Source organism: Oncorhynchus clarkii, chromosome 23 (assembly GCF_045791955.1).
Source record: "Oncorhynchus clarkii lewisi isolate Uvic-CL-2024 chromosome 23, UVic_Ocla_1.0, whole genome shotgun sequence".
Classification (NCBI taxonomy): domain Eukaryota; kingdom Metazoa; phylum Chordata; class Actinopteri; order Salmoniformes; family Salmonidae; genus Oncorhynchus; species Oncorhynchus clarkii.
This window is the reverse complement of record NC_092169.1, coordinates 52,500,387-52,526,967: the sequence shown is the minus strand read 5'-3', so window position 1 is coordinate 52,526,967 and position 26,581 is coordinate 52,500,387. Positions and strand designations below refer to the sequence as shown.

The 26,581-nt window shown below is 45.0% G+C and overlaps 1 protein-coding gene across 3 annotated transcripts in view; it reads right to left on the bottom strand.

Annotated features, from left to right (window-relative positions):
* LOC139381685 (ABC transporter G family member 23-like) overlaps positions 1-26,581 on the bottom strand; it is a 56,871-nt gene continuing 30,290 nt past the window's right edge. For all 3 annotated transcript variants that reach the window (XM_071125382.1, XM_071125383.1, XM_071125385.1), the window contains 15 exons: positions 26,344-26,418; positions 23,215-23,395; positions 22,287-22,383; positions 21,810-21,978; positions 18,309-18,409; positions 14,760-14,830; positions 14,223-14,272; positions 13,472-13,528; positions 12,947-13,017; positions 11,977-12,065; positions 10,239-10,342; positions 7,014-7,173; positions 4,848-4,952; positions 3,653-4,003; positions 1-1,449 (listed from right to left, as the gene is read on the bottom strand). In XM_071125382.1, coding sequence (XP_070981483.1) covers positions 3,897-4,003; positions 4,848-4,952; positions 7,014-7,173; positions 10,239-10,342; positions 11,977-12,065; positions 12,947-13,017; positions 13,472-13,528; positions 14,223-14,272; positions 14,760-14,830; positions 18,309-18,409; positions 21,810-21,978; positions 22,287-22,383; positions 23,215-23,395; positions 26,344-26,418 — 1,437 coding nt within the window. In that variant the 3' untranslated portion in view covers positions 1-1,449; positions 3,653-3,896. The remainder of the gene's footprint in view (positions 1,450-3,652; positions 4,004-4,847; positions 4,953-7,013; positions 7,174-10,238; positions 10,343-11,976; positions 12,066-12,946; positions 13,018-13,471; positions 13,529-14,222; positions 14,273-14,759; positions 14,831-18,308; positions 18,410-21,809; positions 21,979-22,286; positions 22,384-23,214; positions 23,396-26,343; positions 26,419-26,581) is intronic.

Below are 26,581 nucleotides of genomic sequence, written 5' to 3'. Positions count from 1 at the left end.
TATATATATATATTATGTCTGTTATAACAGGGCTACAATCTAATGAAGGATTTGATGGATTTCCAACCCCAACTCCAGTTTGTGTCATGTCAGTCGTCATAAGATAAGTCACAAGTCATTTGCAGTCACACGTGTTTATAACACCTGTTATGTCATTTGTAAGACACATACATCCCAGATGAATGTGGATGTGTCCCTTAAGATGTGGGAAATAGCAGCACAAAGCAAAACACATAAAAGGCAACGGAGCGTGAGCAAAACAGGTAACACAATAAATATGGAGTTCCACATGAATTAACACTTAATAAACTCAAAGGTTCAGCCGTGATGGTCCTTGACCTCTTGACCCCAATGCGGTACATATAAATATTTATGTCACTTTCCTCAATTGAAACTTGATTTGTATAACACTCTCTCTCTATAATACAAACTTGACTTTTCTAAAATATGCCACGTTAAACAAGGACGTTTAAGAATGCACCCCAAATGCCAACCCTATTCCTTATATATATAGTGCACTACTTTTGACCAGGGCCCATAGGGGTTTGGTCAAAAAAATAGTGCACTATGTAGGGAAAAGGGTGCCATTTGGGAAGCACAGTAAATGTAACTTCTGCAGTCACCTTGAAAAGTTGCCTTACGGTCTAAAATTCACAATTCTTCAGAAAACATCAATCAATTTCAGTAACACACATGCTGGTGTAGATGCTTTAGCTTCATAAGTTAACATGGTACCTTCTCTATTATCATATTTATAAACCACAAACCGAGTGACGTGAACTAGCTCCTTCTGCCGTGAGCTCTTCTCAGCCTTTTGTCTGTTCAAGTCATCAGCACTTTGTCGGTTCGATGCGTGTAAACATATTTCTCAGTCAGTAATAGTGGTCAATGGCACGACTTTGAAGGATGGACACTAGAAATACAAGATACGAAATCTCAGATCCCCCGGAATACCACGGGCTGCTGTCAATCATCCCCAAACCCAATAGAAACTCTGAAATATATAGAGAGCTCCCATTGGATCAGAGAAATGGATTGATCCCGGCTCAGGGAAGTTAAGAGACCTCAATATCTGTTGTTGGACACTTTGATTTCACATATGGAATAATACATTATAATACCAGCAGTAATAAAACACAATGAGTGGACATGCTGGAGAGATGGCATTAAAACAGAACTGACTGGATACTCTTTGCTGTGGTACATGTCCAAGGGCTTTACCCAGCAGCCACCACTCTGTCCAGCAGCAGGGGGGTGATGGGAAGACAAAAAGTAATTAAAAGCTGATGACCTTCTCAGGTAACACACACACACACACACACACTTTATTGTTGTATATTCATGTATTTTTAGATGTGTGTGACTGTCCTTGTCTATCAGTGTACCAGTGTTTTGTTACTTGTTATGTTGTGTGTTTTTGGTGGACCCCAGGAAGAGTAGCTGCTGCTTCTGCAAAAGATAACAGGGATCCCAATAAACAAACACGACCACTGACAGAACTGTCAACCACGACGGGACAAGCCCCATGCAATCACCATCAGGACAATCAATCAAACTGCCCTTTTTATAAGGGGTATGCTGCAAGCACAGGCACACAACAGACTCCAGAGATACAGCATTCCACCAATAACCAGAAGCCAAGGCTACTTCAGCAGCAAGCCAATACTGTGAGGTTAGATCACCTGGTAACCAATAGAGAGACAGGGTCACCACTTCCTGTCAAAACAGGCAACAGGAAGCAAAACAGAACAAAATACAGATGAGACCAGAGCTCATATCCACAAATAACCTCAGAATTGGTAGGCTGGTCTAGGATCAGGGTCCCTCCTGTCCATGTAATCTTATTCATTATGATTTAAATGGCTAAACTGGTCCTAGATCAGCACTTCCACTCTGCTTTATGAATTCAGACCCAGAGGCCCCTGGAAATTGCGGAGGACAAAAATAAGTTTAGTTTTTTTTTTGTCCGACATTGAGTTTAGCATTTCAGTTCATCAAAATATACTTCTATCCATACTGTAGTGCAGATGGCATAGCTCCTCCCCCGTGGGTTCTACTGTCCACCTTCTGCTAGTCGCTCGTTGGTTGGTGGGCGTGCCATGATGAGGTTAGTCAGTTGTCTGGGAGGTTTGCTCGCATGCTAATCGCACGGACGTGGACATCGTTCTGTGGCCGAGCGCCTGGACAGAGCCGGGCCGAGCGCCTGGACAGAGCCGGTGTCGCCACCAGTTGTAGAAGAACATCTACTGAACAGGAATTCCCATCATCAGAGAACATCCTTCAGTAAAACGTCTGTGAAACGGGAGTCCTTCTTGGCCATTCTTTAGCCACACACCAGTAGCTAAGAAGAGCTCTATCCAGTAACAGCACAATACCAAAAACATTCAAATTGTATTCTTTGTTTTTTACACACAGTTCCCTCAAAAAATAGGAAATATATAGTATAATATATCTCTCTATCATGTGTGTAAATACAGTCAACATATACTGTAGAAGAGGTTATTCATAAACCCTCAACAGCAACTCTAAATATAAACCTCCAATCAATGCAGTGTTATGTTGAGAACAGGTGGTACAAGTCAAACATGCCTAAGGTCTATAATAACCTGTACTGTGTACAGTGTGTTCTGGAGCAGATCATACATGACAGTGATCAGGAACCCTATTATCAAGCGTCTCAGAGTAAAGGTGTTGATCTAGGATCAGTTTAGCTGTTTGCATCACAATAAATCATTATTATTATGGACAGGGAGGACCTGACCCTAGATCAGCACTTCTACTCTACAGTGTTTCTCAACCTCAGTTCTCTGGGTCCACCAGCCGTTTGACTGATGTCTGATTCACACTATAGCAACGACCTGAACCGTTATTGGCTCTGATATTTTATCTTCACATTATCCTTTCCAACATGGTTTCAGCAGCTATGGTGGACGCGTCACCAGGCCAGCCCAGTACAGCTTGGCCCGGCCCTGCACTGCACTGTGAATCAGACAATACTCCCAGCAAGCACATAACGTTCTGAGAACCATATGTTTCTTAGAGCTTGGTCAGAGTGTGGTTGTTCTATGGTTATTTAGCATACAACCTTCCCACAACTTCCTGGGAATGGTGCAGGATAGTTGTTTGGCTTTGGAACATTCTCAGAACATTTAATGAACTTGACAACAAAAAAAACGTATTTTGGTATTTCATTACGTTATGTATTTCAACGTTTCATATAAGTTCAAATACAGCTACATTTCATTTCAATGTTGGTAATGTTCGCCAACTGGTTTGACATTGGGAATGTTCTCAGATAGTTCAGAGAAGTAAGACGTGACAATTTAGCTTGTTCCTGGAACTTCTCTTCTCAGAATGTTTGAAGAACTTTTCAGTTTTACCGGTCAGGAAACTATGGCTTCCTTCCCACAACCAATGTGAAACCAAAAAACATACGTTCCTACAACTTCAAAGGAACCAAATGTGCTAGCTGGGCTGTATGTAATAAAGTAGGCTGTAAAACAACTGGGTTGAGAAACATTGCCTGCAGGGCAGATTCAGGCGGTTGAAACATTCAAAGCATTGCAGCATGAAAGACGACAACATAAAAGAGCAGCCACAACTCTCTAATGGAATAGCGAACGCTCTTCCTTTCTATGAAGTAGATTTCTACCTGCAAGATTTGGAATGATTCGCCCCACCTAGTAGTCCTTCACCCATAGACTCTGGTTCTCAGGGTTAGCTAGTTGGCAAGCAGGAGGGGGGAGGAGGGGGTGTGATTGTGCGTGTCGGTGTGGGTGAGGGTCTGTCTGCAAGATGACCTCTGGAAAACCAGCACTTTCTCCCTTAAAGCACAGTGTCCCCCGACACAGACATCCTGAGACTAGGAAGCCCCCCTCCCCCCCCGGGTAGACGTCTCAGGTCCTCAGCTTGAGGATGACGATGGCCAGGATGACGAAGAAAGTGTTCCAGCCCAGGGTGACAGCGAAGCCTCGCCACACCATCATCCTGGAGAGACCCCAACCTGAGGGAGAGACGTCATCACATGACGTGTGTGTGTGTGTTGTGTCAGTTTGACATGGAAGCTCAGGTCCTACTGTGACGTGAAGATGAGACAGGCAGACAGACAGACAGACAGACAGACAGACAGACAGACAGACAGACAGACAGACAGACAGAGCAGGATATCTGTCCTCCACTAGAAGCCCATGACTAAGTCACATGTGTCTGTCTGACTACTGGCATTGTGAATCATTTAGAACACTGTGTGACTACTGGCATTGTGAATCATTTAGACCACTGTGTGACTACTGGCATTGTGAATCATTTAGAACACTGTGTGACTACTGGCATTGTGAATCATTTAGAACACTGTGTGACTACTGGCATTGTGAATCATTTAGAACACTGTGTGACTACTGGCATTGTGAATCATTTAGAACACTGTGTGACTACTGGCATTGTGAATCATTTAGAACACTGTGTGACTACTGGCATTATGAATCATTTAGACCACCGTGTGACTACTGGCATTGTGAATCATTTAGAACACTGTGTGACTACTGGCATTGTGAATCATTTAGAACACTGTGTGACTACTGGCATTGTGAATCATTTAGAACACTGTGTGACTACTGGCATTGTGAATCATTTAGACCACCGTGTGACTACTGGCATTGTGAATCATTTAGAACAGTTCACTGCTGATTCCGGAAGAATCAGGTATCTAAAGTCTCAGGTAACACGTGTGTGTGTGTGTTTGTGTGTGTGTGTGTGTTAAGGGCTGACTCGGTGCAGACAGGATATAAGCTTCAATGTACTGTGTTGTGTAGCTAATTGCTAGTGGATAACGTGTGTGTGTGTGTTACCTCTGTACATGATGCATCGTAGGGCTTCAGAAGCGTAGGTCTGGGGCAGGGCCAGACTGATGTAACGTAGTGGATAGGGGATGCACTCCACAGGCCAGATTATACCTGTAGAGAGAGGAGGAAAGAGACTGTCTTAGAGAAACAGAGAGAGACTTAGAGAACGAGAGAGAGTCTTAGAGAAACAGAGAGACTTAGAGAAAGAGAGAGACTTAGAGAAACAGAGAGACTTAGAGAAACAGAGAGACTTTGTCACGTTCTGACCATCGTTCGTGTGTGTTTTCCTTGTTTTAGTGTTGGTCAGGACGTGAGCTGGGTGGGCATTCTATGTTGTGTGTCTGGTTTGTCTATTTCTATGTTTGGCCTGATATGGTTCTCAATCAGAGGCAGGTGTTAGTCATTGTCTCTGATTGGGAACCATATTTAGGTAGCCTGTTTTGTGTTGGGTTTTGTGGGTGATTGTTCCTGTCTCTGTGTTTGCACCAGATAGGACTGTTTAGGTTTTCGCACATTTATTGTTTTGTTAGTTTATTAATGTATAGTTCCTTTATTAAAGAACATGAATAACCACCACGCTGCATTTTGGTCCGTCTCTCCTTCACCACAAGAAAACCCTTACAGACTTAGAGAAAGAGAGAGACTTAGAGAAAGAGAGAGAGAGACTTAGAGAAAGAAAGAGAGAGACTTAGAGAAAGAGAGAGACTTAGAGAAAGAGAGAGAGAGACTTAGAGAAAGAGAGAGACTTAGAGAAAGAGAGATACTTAGAGAAAGAGAGAGAGAGAGACTTAGAGAAAGAGAGAGAGAGACTTAGAGAAAGAGAGAGAGAGACTTAGAGAAAGAGAGAGAGACTTAGAGAAAGAGAGAGAGAGACTTAGAGAAAGAGAGAGACTTAGAGAAAGAGAGAGACTTAGAGAAAGAGAGAGAGAGACTTAGAGAAAGAGAGAGTCTGTCAGAAAGAGTTGAAAGAACTGAACTAGAATTGAACTGAATAACATTTTATTAAACTTCATTGTGAGAACATGTAAGAGCTAATATTGTAGATGTACAAAGTGACCCCCCCATAAAATACTACTGAGGTGTGTGTGTGTGTGTGTGTGTGTGTGTGTGTGTGTGTGTGTGCGTGTATATCCTTGTGTGTGTGTAAGACCTGGGTTCAAATAATATTAAGGGTATGTGAATTACTTTCAAAGACATTTAGAATAATTGAGATATTTTGTATTTGATAAGACAATTAGCTGAAAATACTCAAACACTCCCATGCATTTAACCGAGGCATTTGAAAATAGTTTTTGAAAAAACTTGCAAATAGTAATAACTAATAATACTCTAATAATAACCAATAATACTCTAATAATAACTAATAATACTCTAATAATAACTAATACTACTCTAATAATAACTATTAATACTCTAATAATAACTAATAATACTCTAATAATAACTAATAATACTCTAATTATAACTAATAATACTCTAATAATAACCAATAATACTCTAATAATAACTAATAATACTCTAATAATAACTAATAATACTCTAATAATAACGAATAATGCTCTAATAATAACTAATAATACTCTAATAATAACTAATAATACTCTAATAATAACTATTAGGCTATTTATAGGAAATCATTTGAAAACACTTTAAAATACTTTCAACAGAAATTGATTCAGGCAACATGATTAAATACACAGAAAATAAGTATTTAAATAACAAATACACATGTATTTCAACCCAGGTTTGGTGTGTGTGCGTGCTAGCGTGTGTGACGTACCACTGACGATGAGGTTGAGGTAAAAGACAGTGTGTGCGTGCTAGCGTGTGTGACGTACCACTGACGATGAGGTTGAGGTAAAAGACAGTGTGTGTGTGTGTGTGTGACGTACCACTGACGATGAGGTTGAGGTAAAAGACAGTGTGTGCGTGCTAGCGTGTGTGACGTACCACTGACGATGAGGTTGAGGTAAAAGACAGTGTGTGTGTGTGTGTGTGACGTACCACTGACGATGAGGTTGAGGTAAAAGACAGTGTGTGTGTGTGCGTGTGTGACGTACCACTGACGATGAGGTTGAGGTAAAAGACAGTGTGTGTGTGTGTGCGTGTGTGACGTACCACTGACGATGAGGTTGAGGTAAAAGACAGTGTGTGTGTGTGTGTGTGACGTACCACTGACGATGAGGTTGGGGTAGAAGATACCCAGGGCAGCCTGGTTGGCGTTCTGTTCATCATCGATGGCAGATGAGATGACCAGACCAAAGGAGATGCCAGTCACACCCTGCAGCCCAATCAGAGCTATAACCAACACCAGGCTCCCCTCATTAGGGATCTGGAGGGAGGGAGAAAGGGCGGAGGGAGGGGGGAGGGAGGGGGAGAGGCGGAGGAGGGGGGAGGGAGGGAAGAGGCAGAGGAGGGGGGAGGAGAAGAGGCAGGGGAGGGGAAGAGGCAGGGGAGGGGGGGGGAGAGGCAGAGGAGGGGGGAGGAGAAGAGGCAGAGGAGGGGGAGGGGAAGAGGCAGGGGAGAGTCAGAGGAGGGAGGAGGGAGGGGAAGAAGCAGAGGAGGGGGAGAGAGGGGGAGAGGCAAAGGAGGGGGAGAGACATAGGAGAGGGAGGGAGGGGGAGGGGAGAGACAGAGGAGAGAGGGGAGAGACAGAGGAGGGGGAGGGAGGGTGGAGAGGTCGAGGTGTAGGGGAAAAGATGGGTGGGATGGGGAAAGGTGGAAGGGGAGAGAGAGAGAGAGAGAGAGAGAGAGATTATGTTGGATGGGAGGAGACAGTAAAAAGTGAGAAAGACAGAAAAGGAGGGATGGTAACAAGAGTGAGGAAGGTGAAAGAGCATGTCATGTTATTCAATGATATTGTGTCTGTTACATTGTCACAATACAGAGACCTGTGTGTGTGTGTGTGTGTGTGTGTGTGTGTGTGTGTGTGTGTGTGTGTGTGTGTGTGTGTGTGTGTGTGTGTGTGTGTGTGCGTGTACGGGTGCGTGAGTCTGTCTGCCTCCACTGACAAGGTGTAAAAATAGACTGCAGGGGAAAAGCACATGGCTGCTCGGTTGCCACAGCAATCAAAGGCTGTTGTCGTGGTGATTCCTTAGATATGATGGACTCAGGTACTGGTAAGAATATAAATATATACTCCAGACACCTCTTTGGACTATGTGGCGGCAGGGTAGCCTAGTTAGGGAGAGGCGGGAGGCTAATGTCTCAACTGGCCAATGGCCAGGGAAAATGCAGAGCGCCAGATTCAAATAAAATGCTATAAAATTCTAACTTTCATTAAATCACACATGTAAGATACTCAATTAAAGCTACACTCGTTGTGAATCCAGTCAACGTGTCAGATTTTAAAAATGCTTTTCGGCAAAAGCATAAGAAGCTATTATCTGATAGCCTGCACCATCTACACCAGCAGTAAACAAAGGAGCTAGCATATTACAACCCTGCAGACGCTACACAAAACGCTGAAATAAAATATAAAACATGCCTTTGACGAGCTTCTTTTGTTGGCACTCCAATATGTCCCATAAACATCACAATTGGTCCTTTTGTTCGATTAATTCCGTCCATATATATCCAAAATGTCCATTTATTTGAAGCGTTTGATCCAGAAAAAAACAGCTTACAAAAAACGCAACGTCACTACAAAATATTTCAAAAGTTGCCTATAAACTTTTCCAAAATAGTTCAAACTACTTTTGTAATACAACTTTAGGTATTTTTAAACGTTAATAATCGATCAAATTGTAGACGGGTCTAATCTGTGTTCAATACAGGACTGAAAACAAACCAGCGATACTTTTTACGACTTGCCCAACTCTCAACAGTGTTACCCAGTTCCTAGTTGGCCTACTTCTTCACTGCACAAAGGAATAACCTCAACCAAATTCCAAAGACTGGTGACATCCAGTGGAAGCGGTAGGAACTGAAAACAGGTTCATAAGAAATATCCCTGGGCAATGACAACTCAGGGAACAGAGAGAGAAAAAAAAATTCGGAACAGTTAGTCCTCTGGGTTTTGCCTGCTACATAGGTTCTGTTATACTCACAGACATGATTCAAACAGTTTTAGAAACTTCAGAGGGTTCTCTATCCAAATCTATGAATAATATGCATATCTTATATTTTTGGCATGAGTAGCAGGAAGTTGAAATTGGGCACGCTATTTATCCAAAAGTGAAAATTCTGCCCCCTAGCCCCAAGAGGCTGACAAGCTGACATAACCTCTTAAGGATCAATGTCACGCTTCTCCTTTATAGCATGAGAGATACTTTATTTATTTTAGTATGTGAAAGATTTGAACCCAGGTCTGGAAAGGTCAACCTGAGGTCAACGGATGAATAGAAACTTCAGACTCCATTGATTGTCGACAGGCACGTGGATGGAACTGTTGTTGGGTGACATTTAGCATTAATTGTTTGGTGTGTGAGACATTTTATTTTTTTAACTAGGCAAGTCAGTTATATTCTTCAAAAATAAATGGGTGTATCATTCATTTTGAAATAAAACACATGGATGTGGAAAACACAGAATGTCCCTTCAACATTTTACTAATTAAACTTCACCTGCTTCCCTTTCTTCTGAACTATTTCTCAATACAGTATCCATGCAGTAATACCACCAAGCGGCCACTAGATGGAGGTGTTGGACCACTACATAAGGTAATGCAGGGTACCGTACCGTGTAGTATTGAAGTAGTCAAGCCAGAACTCGGGTTCTGCAGCCACAGAGGAGCTTTTGAAGTCAACTCTGCATTACAAGTCAACATCTCTGCCTGACTATCCCCCATATTCCCTAACACTCCACCATATATACATCACCAGTCACACCGTGCTGCTCAGTGTGTGTACAACACCATATATACATCTCCACAATCACACCGTGCTGCTCAGTGTGTGTACAACACCAGTCACACCGTGCTGTTCAGTGTGTGTACAACACCAGTCACACTGTGCTGTTCAGTGTGTGTACAACACCAGTCACACCGTGCTGTTCAGTGTGTGTACAACACCAGTCACACCGTGCTGCTCAGTGTGTGTACAACACCAGTCACACCGTGCTGTTCAGTGTGTGTACAACACCAGTCACACCGTGCTGTTCAGTGTGTGTACAACACCAGTCACACCGTGCTGCTCAGTGTGTGTACAACACCAGTCACACCGTGCTGTTCAGTGTGTGTACAACACCAGTCACACTGTGCTGCTCAGTGTGTGTAGAACACCAGTGGCACAGGGAAGTGAACATGAGACAGGGATGTTCAATCATTCAGGAGTCATGATAAGCCTTGCTGATGAAGACGGATGGAGGCTGCTGTGTAGGTGTGTGTGTGTCTGTGTGCTTGTGTGTGTGTGTTTGTATGTGTGTATGGGTGTGTGTCTACGTGTGTGTGTATGTTACCTTGAAGACGAGCAGCATTAAGAGCAGTAGTAGAATGACCTGGATGCTGATGACAAACAGCTGGGAGATGAGATGGGCCAGCACAGTCTCCAACGAACTAACACCTGGAGAGAGAGGAGACAGAGAGGGAGAAGGAAAACGAAGGAGAGAGTGAAATAGAGGAGAGGAGAAAGGAAGGGAGGGAGAGAGGAGACAGAGAGAGAGTGAAATAGAGGAGAGGAGAAAGGGAGGGAGAGAGAGAACGAAGGAGAGAGTGAAATAGAGGGAAAGAGAGAGAGGGAGAGAGAGAGAGGAGACAGCGAGAGAGAGAATGAAGAAGAGAGTGAAATAGAGGAGAGGAGAAAGGGAGGGAGAGAGAGAGAGGGAGAGAATAGTGGGACAGGAGAAAAGGAAGAGGAAGGTGGGGAGAAGATAATTTAATGTTCTGACCAACTGGCCCATGGTGATTTAACCAGATCTTCTGATTACTGGTCAGGATAATCCACCTCCCCCTAGTGGTCTGTACTGGTCACTACATAGATAATGACCCCAAACTGTCAATGCATCTAAAAATGGAACGATATTCTCTATATCCAAGCCAGTTCCACTGTGTTGTGTCATTGTTCCCCTCTAATCAGGGACTGATTTAGACCTGGGACACCAGGTGGGTGATTCCCCTCTAATCAGGGACTGATTTAGACCTGGGACACCAGGTGGGTGATTCCCCTCTAATCAGGGACTGATTTAGACCTGGGACACCAGGTGGGTGATTCCCCTCTAACCAGGGACTGGTTTAGACCTGGGACACCAGGTGGGTGATTCCCCTCTAACCAGGGACTGATTTAGACCTGGGACACCAGGTGGGTGATTCCCCTCTAACCAGGGACTGGTTTAGACCTGGGACACCAGGTGGGTGATTCCCCTCTAACCAGGGACTGGTTTAGACCTGGGACACCAGGTGGGTGATTCCCCTCTAATCAGGGACTGATTTAGACCTGGGACACCAGGTGGGTGATTCCCCTCTAATCAGGGACTAATTTAGACCTGGGACACCAGGTGGGTGATTCCCCTCTAATCAGGGACTGGTTTGGACCTGGGACACCAGGTGGGTGATTCCCCTCTAATCAGGGACTGGTTTAGACCTGGGACACCAGGTGGGTGATTCCCCTCTAATCAGGGCCTGATTTAGACCTGGGACACCAGGTGGGTGATTCCCCTCTAACCAGGGACTGATTTAGACCTGGGACACCAGGTGGGTGATTCCCCTCTAATCAGGGACTGGTTTAGACCTGGGACACCAGGTGGGTGATTCCCCTCTAATCAGGGACTGGTTTAGACCTGGGACACCAGGTGGGTGATTCCCCTCTAATCAGGGCCTGATTTAGACCTGGGACACCAGGTGGGTGATTCCCCTCTAATCAGGGACTGATTTAGACCTGGGACACCAGGTGGGTGATTCCCCTCTAACCAGGGACTGGTTTAGACCTGGGACACCAGGTGGGCGATTCCCCTCTAATCAGGGACTGGTTTAGACCTGGGACACCAGGTGGGTGATATAAATGATCAGGTAGAACAGAAAACCAGCAGGGTAAGAGTTGAATACCCCAGGGCTATATAGTGCACTAGTTTTGTCCGGTGCGCTATATAGATAACAGGGTGGCATTGGGGACACTTGGGCCCTTGTCAACAGTAGTGCACTAAATAGGGTATAGGGTGCCATTTGGAACACAGTCTGTTATCCACTTAATGAACCTCTTACCTGCAACCCAGCACCTGTCCATTAGCCCCTCCTTCCTCTCTATCACGAAGGACAGAGCCGTCAAGCCCACTGCCAGGTAGAACGTGATGCTGTGTAGAGAGAAAAGGGAGGGGAGAATGAGGGAGAAGGGAGGGAGAGAGAGAAGGTGTGCAGGAGAGAGAGAAGAAGGGAAGGGAGAGAATGAGGGGAGAGAGGAGGGAGGGAGAGAAGGAGGGAGGGGGGAGAGAGAAGGGAGGGTGAGAGAGAGAAGGGAGTGTGAGAGAGAGAAAGAAGGGTGAGAGGGAGGAGGGGGAGAGAGAGCAGAAGAGAGGGGGAGAGAGAGAGAAGGGAGGAGGAGAGAGAGGAGGGGGAGAGGGAAGGGAGGGTAAGAGAGAGAAGGGAGGGGGAGAGAGAGAAGGGAGGGGGAGAGAGCGAAGGGAGGGGGAGAGAGAGAAGGGAGGGGGAGAGAGAGAAGGGAGGGGGAGAGAGAGAAGGGAGGGGGAGAGAGAGAAGGGAGGGGGAGAGCGCGAAGGGAGGGGGAGAGAGAGAAGGGAGGGGGAGAGAGAGAAGGGAGGGGGGAGAGAGAGAAGGGAGGGGGGAGAGAGAGAAGGGAGGGGGGAGAGAGAGCAGAAGGGAGGGGGAGAGAGAGAAGGGAGGGGGGAGGGGAGAGAGAGAAGGGAGGGGGGAGGGGAGAGAGAGAGAAGGGAGGGGGAGAGAGAGAAGGGAGGGGGAGAGAGAGAAGGGAGGGGGGAGGGGAGAGAGAGAAGGGAGGGGGGAGGGGAGAGAGAGAGAAGGGAGGGGGAGAGAGAGAAGGGAGGGGGAGAGAGAGAAGGGAGGGGGAGGGGAGAGAGAGAGAAGGGAGGGGGGAGAGAGAGAAGAAGGGAGGGGGAAATAGGAGAGACAAGGAAAGCAGGAAAAGAGAGGATAAAGAGAGAACTACATCTTTGTCTCAGTAAAGCTGACTAGGTTCAGACGTGGACTGAATCTCTACCTCAGAACGGCTCCTGGCGTCACAAACGTGGTGAAGTCTGAGTTCATGCTGCCATAGATGGGCTCCTCAAACTGGAAAGAGAAACGGGACAAAGAGAAATAGTCAGTTGAATATTTTCCTCCCAGTGTGCATCTGTGTATTGATCAGGGACCAGTGGAACGGACCAAGGTTATACATTCAATAAGGCAGGCTACATCACAGTCCTTCAGAAGGAATAGGTGCGACTCTCACTCACATTTAAGAACTTCATACTTAATCTAATTTGAGTTAAAATCATGACGTTTCAACCATCATTGGCCCTCGTCAGAATCAATGGTCTTGGCAAGAAAACATGTTGCTGTAGCATAAGGAAGCTAGGTTAGCATCAAGGCTAGTGGGTGGGGATGGCAAAATACTATCAACAGAGTGGGATCCCCAAATAGCACCCTATTCCCTACATAGTGCACTACTTTTGACCAGAGCCTTATGGGAATAGGGTGCCTTTAAGGGTGCAGTGAGTGTTTTAAGGGGTTATTGTTGTCCTACCTTGACAGGAAGAGAGACCAGGTAAGACATGCTCCCCATCTTATACTGGACGAAGTCCTGAGGAGGGAACAGACTGTTTCACTTCACTACTGGATGTATCTTTATCAACAGCTGGGCTGCATCTCAACAGTCTGAACAAGCTACTTCAACAGCTGGGCTGCATCTCAACAGTCTGAACAAGCTACTTCAACAGCTGGGCTGCATCTCAACAGTCTGAACAAGCTACTTCAATAGCTGGGCTGCATCTCAACAGTCTGAACAAGCTACTTCAACAGCTGGGCTGCATCTCAACAGTCTGAACAAGCTACTTCAATAGCTGAGCTGCATCTCAACAGTCTGAACAAGCTACTTCAACAGCTGGGCTGCATCTCAACAGTCTGAACAAGCTACTTCAATAGCTGGGCTGCGTCTCAACAGTCTGAACAAGCTACTTCAACAGCTGGGCTGCGTCTCAACAGTCTGAACATGCTACTTCAACAGCTGGGCTGCGTCTCAACAGTCTGAACAAGCTACTTCAACAGCTGGGCTGCATCTCAACAGTCTGAACAAGCTACTTCAATAGCTGGGATCGGGCCAGATGAGCAGAACAGAGAAAGACCCTGCTGCCATGCAGTCAGTGTGTATTACACTAGATAAAGATATCATCTGTATAAGGTTTTCAAAGCCAGACGGCGCCAATAAGGCTCCGTTCACATTGAAGAAAGAGCAGGTAGATCTGCAGGGAGGAAACAACAGGGAACTCTGGTTGTACCTCAAAGGCATCGGCTAGTTTCTTCTGAAGCATCATGGCGATCTGTTGATCTGGTGACAAAAACACACTACGAGGTGAAAACAATGGCATCATTATCAAGTCTATTATCGCTTGAAAAAACACTTTTCATTGATCAATTTAATAAACATTAAAAAAAACATCTCAAGATGAATCATCATTAAAATGCCTTTTCCAATCTCCATCATTTGGGAGATAAACCATCATTCAGAAGACCCACACTGTTACACTACCACCTAGTGGTCATTTTCACAGACAAAGTATCTATTGTATTGTATTGTATTGTATTGTATTGTATTGTATTGTATTGTATTGTATTGTATTGTATTGTATTGTATTGTATTGTATTCCATTGTATTGTATTGTATTGTATTGTATTGTATTGTATTGTATTGTATTGTATTCCATTGTATTGTATGGTATTGTATTGTATTGTATTATAATTCTACTCTAGTCTCTCTGAGGGTGAATTATTTCACACTGTGTCACATGCCAACAGACTGCGGAGTGAAAGCTTACTGGTCAGGTCCAACCAGACGTGCACCGACCCTCCATCCACCACCTCCTTAGAGACCTGCCGCTGGATCATCCTGTATAATACAACACACACCACAGAACAAACATGATACAGTAAGGATCCTGTATAATACAACACACACCACAGAACAAACATGATACTGTAAGGATCCTGTATAATACAACACACACCACAGAACAAACATGATACTGTAAGGATCCTGTATAATACAACACACACCACAGAACAAACATGATACTGTAAGGATCCTGTATAATACAACACACACCACAGAACAAACATGATACTGTAAGGATCCTGTATAATACAACACACACCACAGAACAAACATGATACTGTAAGGATCCTGTATAGTACAACACACACCACAGAACAAACATGATACTGCAAGGATCCTGTATAATACAACACACACCACAGAACAAACATGATACTGTAAGGATCCTGTATAATACAACACACACCACAGAGACATGATACTGTAAGGATCCTGTATAATACAACACATACCACAGAACAAACATGATACTGTAAGGATCCTGTATAATACAACACACACCACAGAGACATGACACTGTAAGGATCCTGTATAATACAACACACACCACAGAACAGACATGATACAGTAAGGATCCTGTATAGTACAACACACACCACAGAGACATGATACTGTAAGGATCCTGTATAATACAACACACACCACAGAACAGACATGATACAGTAAGGATCCTGTATAATACAACACACACCACAGAGACATGATACAGTAAGGATCCTGTATAATACAACACACACCACAGAGACATGATACTGTAAGGATCCTGTATAATACAACACACACCACAGAACAAACATGATACAGTAAGGATCCTGTATAATACAACACACACCACAGAACAAACATGATACTGTAAGGATCCTGTATAATACAACACACACCACAGAACAAACATGATACTGTAATGATCCTGTATAGTACAACACACACCACAGAGACATGATACAGTGAGGATCCTGTATAATACAACACACACCACAGAGACATGATACTGTAAGGATCCTGTATAATACAACACACACCACAGAACAAACATGATACAGTAAGGATCCTGTATAGTACAACACACACCACAGAGACATGACACTGTAAGGATCCTGTATAATACAACACACACCACAGAACAGACATGATACTGTAAGGATCCTGTATAATACAACACACACCACAGAGCAGACATGAGTACTTTATGGCTTGGCAACATTACAGTGCATTGGTAAAGTATTCAGACCCCTTCTCTTTTTCCACATTTTGTTACGTTACAGCCTTATTGTAAAATGGATTAAATCGTTTTCCCCCCACAATACCCCATAATGACAAAGCTAAAACACACATTTTTGTTCTGTTGGAAGGTGAACCGTCGCCACAGTCTGATGTCCTGAGCGCTCTAGAGCAGGTTTTCATCAAGGATTTCTCTGTACTTTGCTCTGTTCATCTTTCCCTCGTTCCTGACTAGTCTCACAGTCCCTAGTCCCTGCCGCTAAAACATCCCCACAGCATGATGCTGCCACCACCATGCTTCACCGTAGGGATGGCGCCAGGTTTCTTCCAGATGTGACACTTGGCATTCAGGCCTAAGAGTTCAATCTTGGTTTCATCAGACCAGATAATCTTGTTTCTCATGGTCTGAGAATCCATTAGGTGCCTTTTGGCAAACTCCAAGCGGGCTGTCGTGTGCCTTTTACTGAGGAGTGGCTTACGTCTGGCCACTCTACCATAAAGGCCTGATTGAGGGAGTGATGCAGAGATGATTATCCATCTGGAAAGTTCTCCCATCTCCACAGAGGAACTCTGGAGCTCTGTCAGACTGACCATCAGGTTCTTGCTTACCTCCCTGACCAAGACCCTTCTCCCCCGATTGCTCAGTTTGGCCAGGCGGCCAGCTCTAGGAGGAGTCTTGGTGATTCCAAACTTCTTCCATTTAAGGATGATGGAGGCCACTGTGTTCTTGGGGAAATTCAATACTGCAGAAATGTTTTGGTACCCTTCCCCAGATCTGTGCCTTGACACCATCCTGTGTCGTGGCTTGGTTTTTGCTCTGACATGCACTGTCAACTGTGGGACCTTATATAGACAGGTGCGTGCCTTTCCAAATCATGTCCAATCAATTGAATTTACCACAGGTAGACTCCAATCAAGTTGTAGAAACATCAAGGATGATCAATGGTAACAGGATGCACCTGAGCTCAATTTCGAGTCTCAAAGCAAAGAATCTGAATACTTATGTAAATACGCTATTCGTTTTTTTTTTTTAATTATTCATTTGCAAACATTTCTAAAAACCTGTTTTTGCTTTGTCATTATGGGTTATTATGTGTAGATTGATGAGGGAATTGTTTTATTTAATACATTTTCGTCTACATAATGAGATTATTATGGATAGGAGCAAGAATATTTTTATTTGTCAAACGGCAAATTAAGCTTCATGTCACCAGAATAAGACCCTGGATATTGATTGGAAAGGAGCATCAAGCTCATCACCGTGCTCTTTCACCACCCTGTGAAGTTCATCATAACTTATTTCATCTGTAGTCTAATAAACTGTATGGTTTCCTGAGTCGTAGTGGGAGGACACCTCAACATGTCATCGCGTGACTTCAAGTTGACTTCGATATGATGGTTATTATATCAATATTTGTGCATTTTACAGACACAAAAAGGTCCCACCATGTCGAATGAACAAATGATCTGTCTGCTAACTGTTTCCATCACAACTGTCATGATTAAACAATTCAAAATGTATACGGTTTGACTGTGGAAGGAAACCTGGTTATTGACAGTGTTTTAGAGTGAATGGGAGAAGAGAACAGAAGAGAAGACAGGAGAACAGAAGAGAATACAGGAGAACAGAAGAGAAGAGAAGAGAGGAGAACAGAAGAGAAGAGAACAGAAGAGAAGAGAACAGAAGAGAAGAGAGGAGAACAGAAGAGAAGAGAGGAGAACAGAAGAGAAGACAGGAGAACAGAAGAGAAGAGAACAGAAGAGAAGAGAACAGAAGAGAAGAGAGGAGAACAGAGGAGAAGAGAGGAGAACAGAAGAGAAGAGAAGAGAGGAGAACAGAAGAGAAGAGAAGAGAGGAGAACAGAAGAGAAGAGAAGAGAGCAGAAGAGAAGACAGGAGAACAGAAGAGAAGAGAATAGAACAGAAGAGAAGAGAGGAGAACAGAAGAGAAGAGAACAGAAGAGAAGACAGGAGAACAGAAGAGAAGAGAGGAGAACAGAAGAGAATACAGGAGAACAGAAGAGAAGAGAAGAGAGGAGAACAGAAGAGAAGACAGGAGAACAGAAGAGAAGAGAAGAGAACAGAAGAGAAGAGAGGAGAACAGAAGAGAAGACAGGAGAACAGAAGAGAAGAGAAGAGAGGAGAGCAGAAGGGAAGACAGGAGAACAGAAGAGAAGAGAAGAGAGGAGAACAGAAGAACAAGGAAAGAAGATGAGACTAGACTAGAGACAAGTCCAGAGGTAGGTCTCACCTCTTGGTCAGGTAGCTGGTAAAATTCTTTCCAAACCCGATGACGGCCCAGTACTCTCCATTATAGGCCCCTGAAAAAGCCTCAGCATGGGACAGGTTCACCTAGGGCAGGGAGGGACAGGGGACACCATCAGTGACTATAGCTAGGTCTTAAATTATACCCTATTCCTCCATCTAGTGGACTAAGTCTGACCAGGAGGACAGTGTTACACCCTATTCCTCCATCTAGTGGACTAAGTCTGACCAGGAGGACAGTGTTACACCCTATTCCTCCATCTAGTGGACTAAGTCTGACCAGGAGGACAGTGTTACACCCTATTCCTCCATCTAGTGGACTAAGTCTGACCAGGAGGACAGTGTTACACCCTATTCCTCCATCTAGTGGACTAAGTCTGACCAGGAGGACAGTGTTACACCCTATTCCTCCATCTAGTGGACTAAGTCTGACCAGCAGGACAGTGTTACAACCTATTCCTCCATCTAGACGACTAAGTCTGACCAGGAGGACAGTGTTACACCCTATTCCTCCATCTAGTGGACTAAGTCTGACCAGCAGGACAGGGTTACACCCTATTCCTCCATCTAGTGGACTAAGTCTGACCAGGAGGACAGGGTTACACCCTATTTCTCCATCTAGTGGACTAAGTCTGACCAGGAGGACAGTGTTACACCCTATTCCTCCATCTAGTGGACTAAGTCTGACCAGGAGGACAGTGTTACACCCTATTCCTCCATCTAGTGGACTAAGTCTGACCAGGAGGACAGTGTTACACCCTATTCCTACATCTAGTGGACTAAGTCTGACCAGGAGGACAGTGTTACACCCTATTCCTCCATCTAGTGGACTACTTCTGACCAGGAGGACAGTGTTACACCCTATTCCTCCATCTAGTGGACTAAGTCTGACCAGGAGGACAGTGTTACACCCTATTCCTCCATCTAGTGGACTAAGTCTGACCAGCAGGACAGTGTTACACCCTATTCCTCCATCTAGTGGACTAAGTCTGACCAGGAGGACAGTGTTACACCCTATTCCTCCATCTAGTGGACTAAGTCTGACCAGCAGGACAGGGTTACACCCTATTCCTCCATCTAGTGGACTAAGTCTGACCAGGAGGACAGTGTTACACCCTATTCCTCCATCTAGTGGACTAAGTCTGACCAGGAGGACAGTGTTACACCCTATTTCTCCATCTAGTGGACTACTTCTGACCAGGAGGACAGTGTTACACCCTATTCCTCCATCTAGTGGACTAAGTCTGACCAGGAGGACAGTGTTACACCCTATTCCTCCATCTAGTGGACTACTTCTGACCAGGAGGACAGTGTTACACCCTATTCCTCCATCTAGTGGACTAAGTCTGACACGGAGGACAGTGTTACACCCTATTCCTCCATCTAGTGGACTAAGTCTGACCAGCAGGACAGTGTTACACCCTATTCCTCCATCTAGTGGACTAAGTCTGACCAGGAGGACAGTGTTACACCCTATTCCTCCATCTAGTGGACTAAGTCTGACCAGCAGGACAGTGTTACACCCTATTCCTCCATCTAGTGGACTAAGTCTGACCAGCAGGACAGTGTTACACCCTATTCCTCCACCTAGTGGACAAAGTCTGACCAGCAGGACAGTGTTACACCCTATTCCTCCATCTAGTGGACTAAGTCTGACCAGGAGGACAGTGTTACACCCTATTCCTCCATCTAGTGGACTACTTCTGACCAGGAGGACAGTGTTACACCCTATTCCTCCATCTAGTGGACTAAGTCTGACCAGGAGGACAGTGTTACACCCTATTCCTCCATCTAGTGGACTAAGTCTGACCAGCAGGACAGTGTTACACCCTATTCCTCCATCTAGTGGACTAAGTCTGACCAGGAGGACAGTGTTACACCCTATTCCTCCATCTAGTGGACTAAGTCTGACCAGGAGGACAGTGTTACACCCTATTCCTCCATCTAGTGGACTAAGTCTGACCAGCAGGACAGTGTTACACCCTATTCCTCCATCTAGTGGACTACTTCTGACCAGGAGGACAGTGTTACACCCTATTCCTCCATCTAGTGGACTAAGTCTGACCAGGAGGACAGTGTTACACCCTATTCCTCCATCTAGTGGACTAAGTCTGACCAGGAGGACAGTGTTACACCCTATTCCTCCATCTAGTGGACTAAGTCTGACCAGCAGGACAGTGTTACACCCTATTCCTCCATCTAGTGGACTACTTCTGACCAGGAGGACAGTGTTACACCCTATTCCTCCATCTAGTGGACTAAGTCTGACCAGGAGGACAGTGTTACACCCTATTCCTCCATCTAGTGGACTAAGTCTGACCAGGAGGACAGTGTTACACCCTATTCCTCCATCTAGTGGACTAAGTCTGACCAGCAGGACAGTGTTACACCCTATTCCTCCATCTAGTGGACTGCTTCCCAGTGAGCACGGTCCAATGCCTTTGTCCATTGATGTTGAAATGACGTTGAAATTTGGTCCGTCTGCCCTGGCTTTGATTTCAACAACCACAGACAACGTTTTCTGGTCACCTCTGTACACGCCTTAATTTCAACGTCCAAACACATCCGGTCCATTATGATTGGTTAAGATTTGGTCCGGTTCAGACCAATCAAATGTGGTCTTTATTTGGGGGGCGGAGCTCATTAGAATAATGTTCATTTCCAGATTTCCATTTTGGTAATTCAGCAGACGCTCTTATCCAGAGAGACTTTCAGTCAGAGCATTCAACTAAGGTAGATAAACAATCACATATTACAGTCAAAGCAAGAAAAAATGCACCTTGTTTAAATAAAGGTTACATTTCTTTTTTTTTAAGTCCTAAAGAGATTTACACAGTTATTAAAACGTCACCCCAGGGTAAGAATTACACGAAACACAGCCCTTATTCGAAGTGTTTCTAAAATCCACTATGGGAAAAATGAATGGTGGAAAAACGATTGGAACCATGTCCCTGTTTGACCGCTAGGTTTTATGGGTATTATGACTCATAATGTGGTACTCTATACATCTTTTAGACGTAATTTTGCTCACGGGATTTTGACCAGGAGGACAGTGTGGTAGATACTCTGACTGTTTCGTCGTACTGCAATAACAAAACACACAATTCCCTTTAAAGGTGAATTATAGAGTTCGCTCTGAAAGTGCTTTTGCTTGGCTTGTTTCTGTACAGACACACAGCACATGAACGTGTTTTTGGAATGATAAAGAGCAGAGCAGAAGTGAAACCAGCTACCTAGAGGTAAACCGGGACTGAGTGTAGAGTGTAACTCTTCTTACTTCCTCTTTTAGGTCGTGCCCCTCCTCCACAACAAACTCTGTCTGACCCCATAATACCGAACAAACAGACATTTAGTTTGCCTCCAGACTGAAACAGGGAGGGACTACCTGAACTTGTCCCATAAGAAACGCGTGTTTTTCCTTTTCCGTGTCAAAACGCTTTGCTACGGTATGCACTAATGAATGCCACCCAGTTGATTGGTCCAGTACCTGTTGCACGCTGGAGTTGTCAAGGAAGGAGAGCAGGGATTGGCTATAGGAGCTGGAGGAGGTCTCATTGTTGACCACAGCCACCTGTATTTCTTTGGGGTCTCCTCCGATACACAGACACATCAGAGAGATCTGGATGACTGGCAGAAGGAACTGGAAACACAGGGACCTGGACAGATACCAGACACTGGGTCAAATACTATTGGAAATCTTTAATTCTCATTCTACTACTACTCCTCTTCGTCATCATCCTCTGCCTCCTCATCATCCTCACCACCATCATTATAATCGTTATCATCCTCATAAACACCATCACCCTTCATCATCATCACCACCACTACCATTAGCACTACCACCATTCATCACCACCCCCCCCCCACAACCATCATAATCCTCCCCACCATCACCACCCTTCATCATCACCACCACCACCAAAATCACTATCACCATCACTACCACCACCATCATCATCCTCACCCAGGCATTCTCTTCATCCGCACCGTGGTCTTGATAATCAGAGCTGCGATGTTCCTCCACTTTGGCATCACATGCCTGACTCGTACCTTCCAGTCCGCTACACACACACACACACACACACACACACACACACACACACACACACACACACACACACACACACACACACACACACACACACACACACACACACACACACACACACACACACACACACACACACAGTTTAAGCAACAATGTTCAGCAATGTTCGTCTACAGTATAGTGTCCATACAACTCTACATTTACCTAAGTATATACAGTGTAGTGTCCATACAACCCTACATTTACCTAAGTATATACAGTGTAGTGTCCATACAACCCTACATTTACCTGAGTATATACAGTATAGTGTCCATACAACCCTACATTTACCTGAGTATATACAGTGTAGTCTCCATACAACCCTACATGTACCTGAGTATATACAGTGTAGTGTCCATACAACCCTACATTTACCTAAGTATATACAGTGTAGTGTCCATACAACCCTACATTTACCTGAGTATATACAGTGTAGTGTCCATACAACCCTACATTTACCTGAGTATATACAGTATAGTGTCCATACAACCCTACATTTACCTACATTTACCTGAGTATATACAGTATAGTGTCCATACAACCCTACATTTACCTGAGTATATACAGTGTAGTATCCATACATCCCTACATTTACCTGAGTATATACAGTGCAGTGTCCATACATCCCTACATTTACCTAAGTATATACAGTATAGTGTCCATACAACCCTACATTTACCTGAGTATATACAGTATAGTGTCCATACAACCCTACATTTACCTGAGTATATACAGTGTAGTGTCCATACATCCCTACATTTACCTGAGTATATACAGTGTAGTGTCCATACAACCCTACATTTACCTGAGTATTTGGGCAGCTCTTCTACTGGTCCCGATCCGGCTCCCAGGATTGGTAGACTCTCGTCCCGGCCGCTCTCGAATGATTGGCTGCTCTCTAGGACCCCGCTCAGAGGGGAGGTGCTGTGTTTGGAGCCCACCTGGTCTGAGGTCTCACACAGCTGCAGGAAGGCTTTCTCCAGGGTCTGCAGTGGGTGGATGGGGCAGTAGAGGAGATAGACAACACAGTCAAGGGTTTATATGATCAGTGGTCAACACAGAAAGCAGTCAACACAGAAAGCAGTCAACACAGTCAGACGTCTCACATAGCTGAAGGAGTCTACAGTGGGTGGGTGGATGGTAGGAGGCAATAGGGTCAATGTAGGGCTACTGTCAGCAGGACTGTTGTCTAGTGGTGATAAAGGGTTACTGTTGTCTAGTGGTGATAAAGGGTTACTGTTGTCTAGTGGTGATAAAGGGTTACTGTTAACAGGACTGTTGTCTAGTGGTGATAAAGGGTTACTGTTGTCTAGTGGTGATAAAGGGTTACTGTTGTTTAGTGGTGATAAAGGGTTACTGTTGTCTAGTGGTGATAAAGGGTTACTGTTGTCTAGTGGTGATAAAGGGCTACTGTTGTCTAGCAGTGATAAAGGGTTACTGTTAGCAGGACTGTTGTCTAGCTGTGATAAAGGGTTACTGTTAGCAGGACTGTTGTCTAGTGGTGATAAAGGGTTACTGTTGTCTAGTGGTGATAAAGGGTTACTGTTGTCTAGTGGTGATAAAGGGTTACTGTTAGCAGGACTGTTGTCTAGCAGTGATAAAGGGTTACTGTTAGCAGGACTGTTGTCTAGTGGTGATAAAGGGTTACTGTTAGCAGGACTGTTGTCTAGTGGTGATAAAGGGTTACTGTTAGCAGGACTGTTGTCTAGTGGTGATAAAGGGTTACTGTTGTCTAATGTGATAAAGAGTTACTGTTGTCTAGTGGTGATAAAGGGTTACTGTTGTCTCGTGGTGATAAAGGGCTACTGTTGTCTAGTGGTGATAAAGGGTTACTGTTGTCTAGCAGTGATAAAGGGTTACTGTTGTCTAGCAGTGATAAAGGGTTACTGTCAGCAGGACTGTTGTCTAGTGGTGATAAAGGGTTACTGTTGTCTAGTGGTGATAAAGGGCTACTGTTGTCTAGTGGTGATAAAGGGTTACTGTTGTCTCGTGGTGATAAAGGGTTACTGTTGTCTAGTGGTGATAAAGGGTTACTGTTGTCTAGCAGTGATAAAGGGTTACTGTCAGCAGGACTGTTGTCTAGTGGTGATAAAGGGTTACTGTTGTCTAGTGGTGATAAAGGGCTACTGTTGTCTAGCAGTGATAAAGGGTTACTGTTGTCTAGTGGTGATAAAGGGTTACTGTTGTCTAGTGGTGATAAAGGGTTACTGTTGTCTAGCAGTGATAAAGGGTTACTGTCAGCAGGACTGTTGTCTAGTGGTGATAAAGGGTTACTGTAGTCTAGTGGTGATAAAGGGTTACTGTTGTCTAGTGGTGATAAAGGGTTACTGTTAGCAGGACTGTTGTCTAGTGGTGATAAAGGGTTACTGTCAGCAGGACTGTTGTCTAGTGGTGATAAAGGGTTACTGTTGTCTAGTGGTGATAAAGGGTTACTGTTAGCAGGACTGTTGTCTAGTGGTGATAAAGGGTTACTGTAGTCTAGTGGTGATAAAGGGTTACTGTTAACAGGACTGTTGTCTAGTGGTGATAAAGGGTTACTGTAGTCTAGTGGTGATAAAGGGTTACTGTTGTCTAGTGGTGATAAAGGGTTACTGTTGTCTCGTGGTGATAAAGGGTTACTGTTGTCTAGTGGTGATAAAGGGTTACTGTTGTCTAGTGGTGATAAAGGGTTACTGTTGTCTAGTGGTGATAAAGGGTTACTGTTGTCTAGTGGTGATAAAGGGTTACTGTCAGCAGGACTGTTGTCTAGTGGTGATAAAGGGTTACTGTTGTCTAGTGGTGATAAAGGGTTACTGTTAACAGACCGAAAAAATAAACTGGACACAAAGGCAACAGTCAAGAGTTAAAATGGTAAGTCATCAACACTGTTTGGGGTCAACACTGTTAGTCGTCACCATCGTTAACATTTCACAAAGCTAACAACCCTATTAGCCAACAAAAATGCTAGACTTCAACACTGATAGATGTCAATTCTATTAGTAGTCCACTCCGTCAGTAGTCCACCCCGTCAGCAGTCCACTCCGTCAGCAGTCCACTCTGTCAGTAGTCTACTCCGTCAGCAGTCCACTCTGTCAGTAGTCTACTCCGTCAGTAGTCTACTCCGTCAGCAGTCCACTCTGTCAGCAGTCCACTCTGTCAGCAGTCCACTCCGTCAGCAGTCCACCCCGTCAGCAGTCCACTCTGTCAGTAGTCTACTCCGTCAGCAGTCCACTCCGTCAGCAGTCCACTCCGTCAGTAGTCTACTCCGTCAGCAGTCCACTCCGTCAGCAGTCTACTCCGTCAGCAGTCCACCCCGTCAGCAGTCCACTCTGTCAGTAGTCTACTCTGTCAGTAGTCCACTCCGTCAGCAGTCCACTCCGTCAGCAGTCCACTCCGTCAGCAGTCTACTCCGTCAGCAGTCCACTCCGTCAGTAGTCCACCCCGTCAGCAGTCCACTCCGTCAGTAGTCCACTTCGTCAGTAGTCCACCCCGTCAGCAGTCCACTCCGTCAGCAGTCCACTCCGTCAGCAGTCCACTCTGTCAGCAGTCTACTCCGTCAGTAGTCCACTCCGTCAGCAGTCCACTCCGTCAGCAGTCCACTCTGTCAGCAGTCTACTTCGTCAGTAGTCTACTCCGTCAGCAGTCCACTCCGTCAGCAGTCCACTCCGTCAGCAGTCCACTCCGTCAGCAGTCCACTCCGTCAGTAGTCCACTCTGTCAGCAGTCCACTCCGTCAGTAGTCCACTCCGTCAGCAGTCCACTCTGTCAGCAGTCCACTCCGTCAGCAGTCCACTCCGTCAGCAGTCCACTCTGTCAGCAGTCCACTCCGTCAGCAGTCCACTCCGTCAGTAGTCCACTCTGTCAGCAGTCCACTCTGTCAGCAGTCCACTCCTTCAGCAGTCCACTCCGTCAGCAGTCCACTCTGTCAGCAGTCCACTCTGTTGTAGGGTACTCACCGGTGCATTGTGCTGTTTCATCATGGTTTCTGGATGTCCCTCGGCCAACAGTCGGCCATTCCTCATCAGACCCACCTGGAGAGATAGAAAACAGCAGGGTTATTTACAACGGAGTTGAGGAAGGAGGCGAGGAGAGAGGATGTGAGGAATCAAGGAGAGATTAAGAAAGAGCCTTAGTCATGAATGTTCCTGTAGGACAGATCTTAGTGTGACAGGAGAGATATCTGCTCATGGTATA